Source organism: Propithecus coquereli, unplaced genomic scaffold (genome assembly GCF_000956105.1).
Source record: "Propithecus coquereli isolate 6110/MARCELLA unplaced genomic scaffold, Pcoq_1.0 Scaffold226, whole genome shotgun sequence".
Classification (NCBI taxonomy): domain Eukaryota; kingdom Metazoa; phylum Chordata; class Mammalia; order Primates; family Indriidae; genus Propithecus; species Propithecus coquereli.
Window position 1 is genome coordinate 997,710 of NW_012147797.1, and position 820 is coordinate 998,529.

The window sequence follows — 820 nt, forward strand, 5'->3', positions numbered from 1 at the left end:
AGTTGTCTGGTATTTAGAAGTTATTAGCAGCAACTGGAAACTGTGTTTTGAGGATTTTATTACCAGTAAGGTCACATACTTTCAGAATAGTTACACATACACAGGTACGATCTACAGCAAAAATCCAATGTGTTCTTATTCCACATTTTACAATCTTTAAGTTGGACATTCTTGTGGTTTCTTTATTGTATTAATAGTAAACCACAAAATCAGTCTACACTCACATTCATAGACACACATCCACAATTAGAATTGCAGACTGTACAATGGCAGTAGAAATAAATATTAGAAGAAAAGGATACATGAAGCATCACATAAAAATGTTTACAAATCTTTTTTATTGTAGTTTCAATCATCAAGATTTCCTTTGCCAAGTTAATAATGATGATAAAGTTGTAGAAAACAAAGCTGAGAATCCACGTAAATTGACACCAAAAGTGCCTCACCCTATGTATATGTTTAAGTTAATATGGAACACAACCATTATCAAAGCACAAAGATGAACATATGACAATTATGTAGAAATATGTAAAATTTGGTATAAAATGTACTAACTTTTTGCTATCTTGTTATAGAACCAGCTGATTCTTGGTGTGATGGGAGTTGATGTGTCTTTGGAAGACATTAAAAGACTGACACCACGTTTTACAGTAAGATGCAATTTACTGTTTTGGTACCTTTTCTATTTTAGAACTCTACTAAGTTAGTGTGCCCATAAGCACTTAAGTCATTCTCAAAAATTATGTACAGTTATCTTAGCAAATGAACTAAATGTTAAAAAGCATCCTTAAAATATAATGATACTGTAGTGTTACCCTTC

At 31.5% G+C, this 820-nt stretch overlaps 1 protein-coding gene across 1 annotated transcript in view; it reads left to right on the forward strand.

The window, feature by feature from the left end:
• The window catches only part of LOC105811015 (voltage-dependent calcium channel subunit alpha-2/delta-1-like), a 197,665-nt gene that overhangs the window by 154,066 nt on the left and 42,779 nt on the right, over positions 1-820 (forward strand). Inside the window, exon 3 of the mRNA XM_012645097.1 lies at positions 576-650. Within this exon, the coding sequence (XP_012500551.1) occupies positions 576-650 (75 nt within the window). The remainder of the gene's footprint in view (positions 1-575; positions 651-820) is intronic.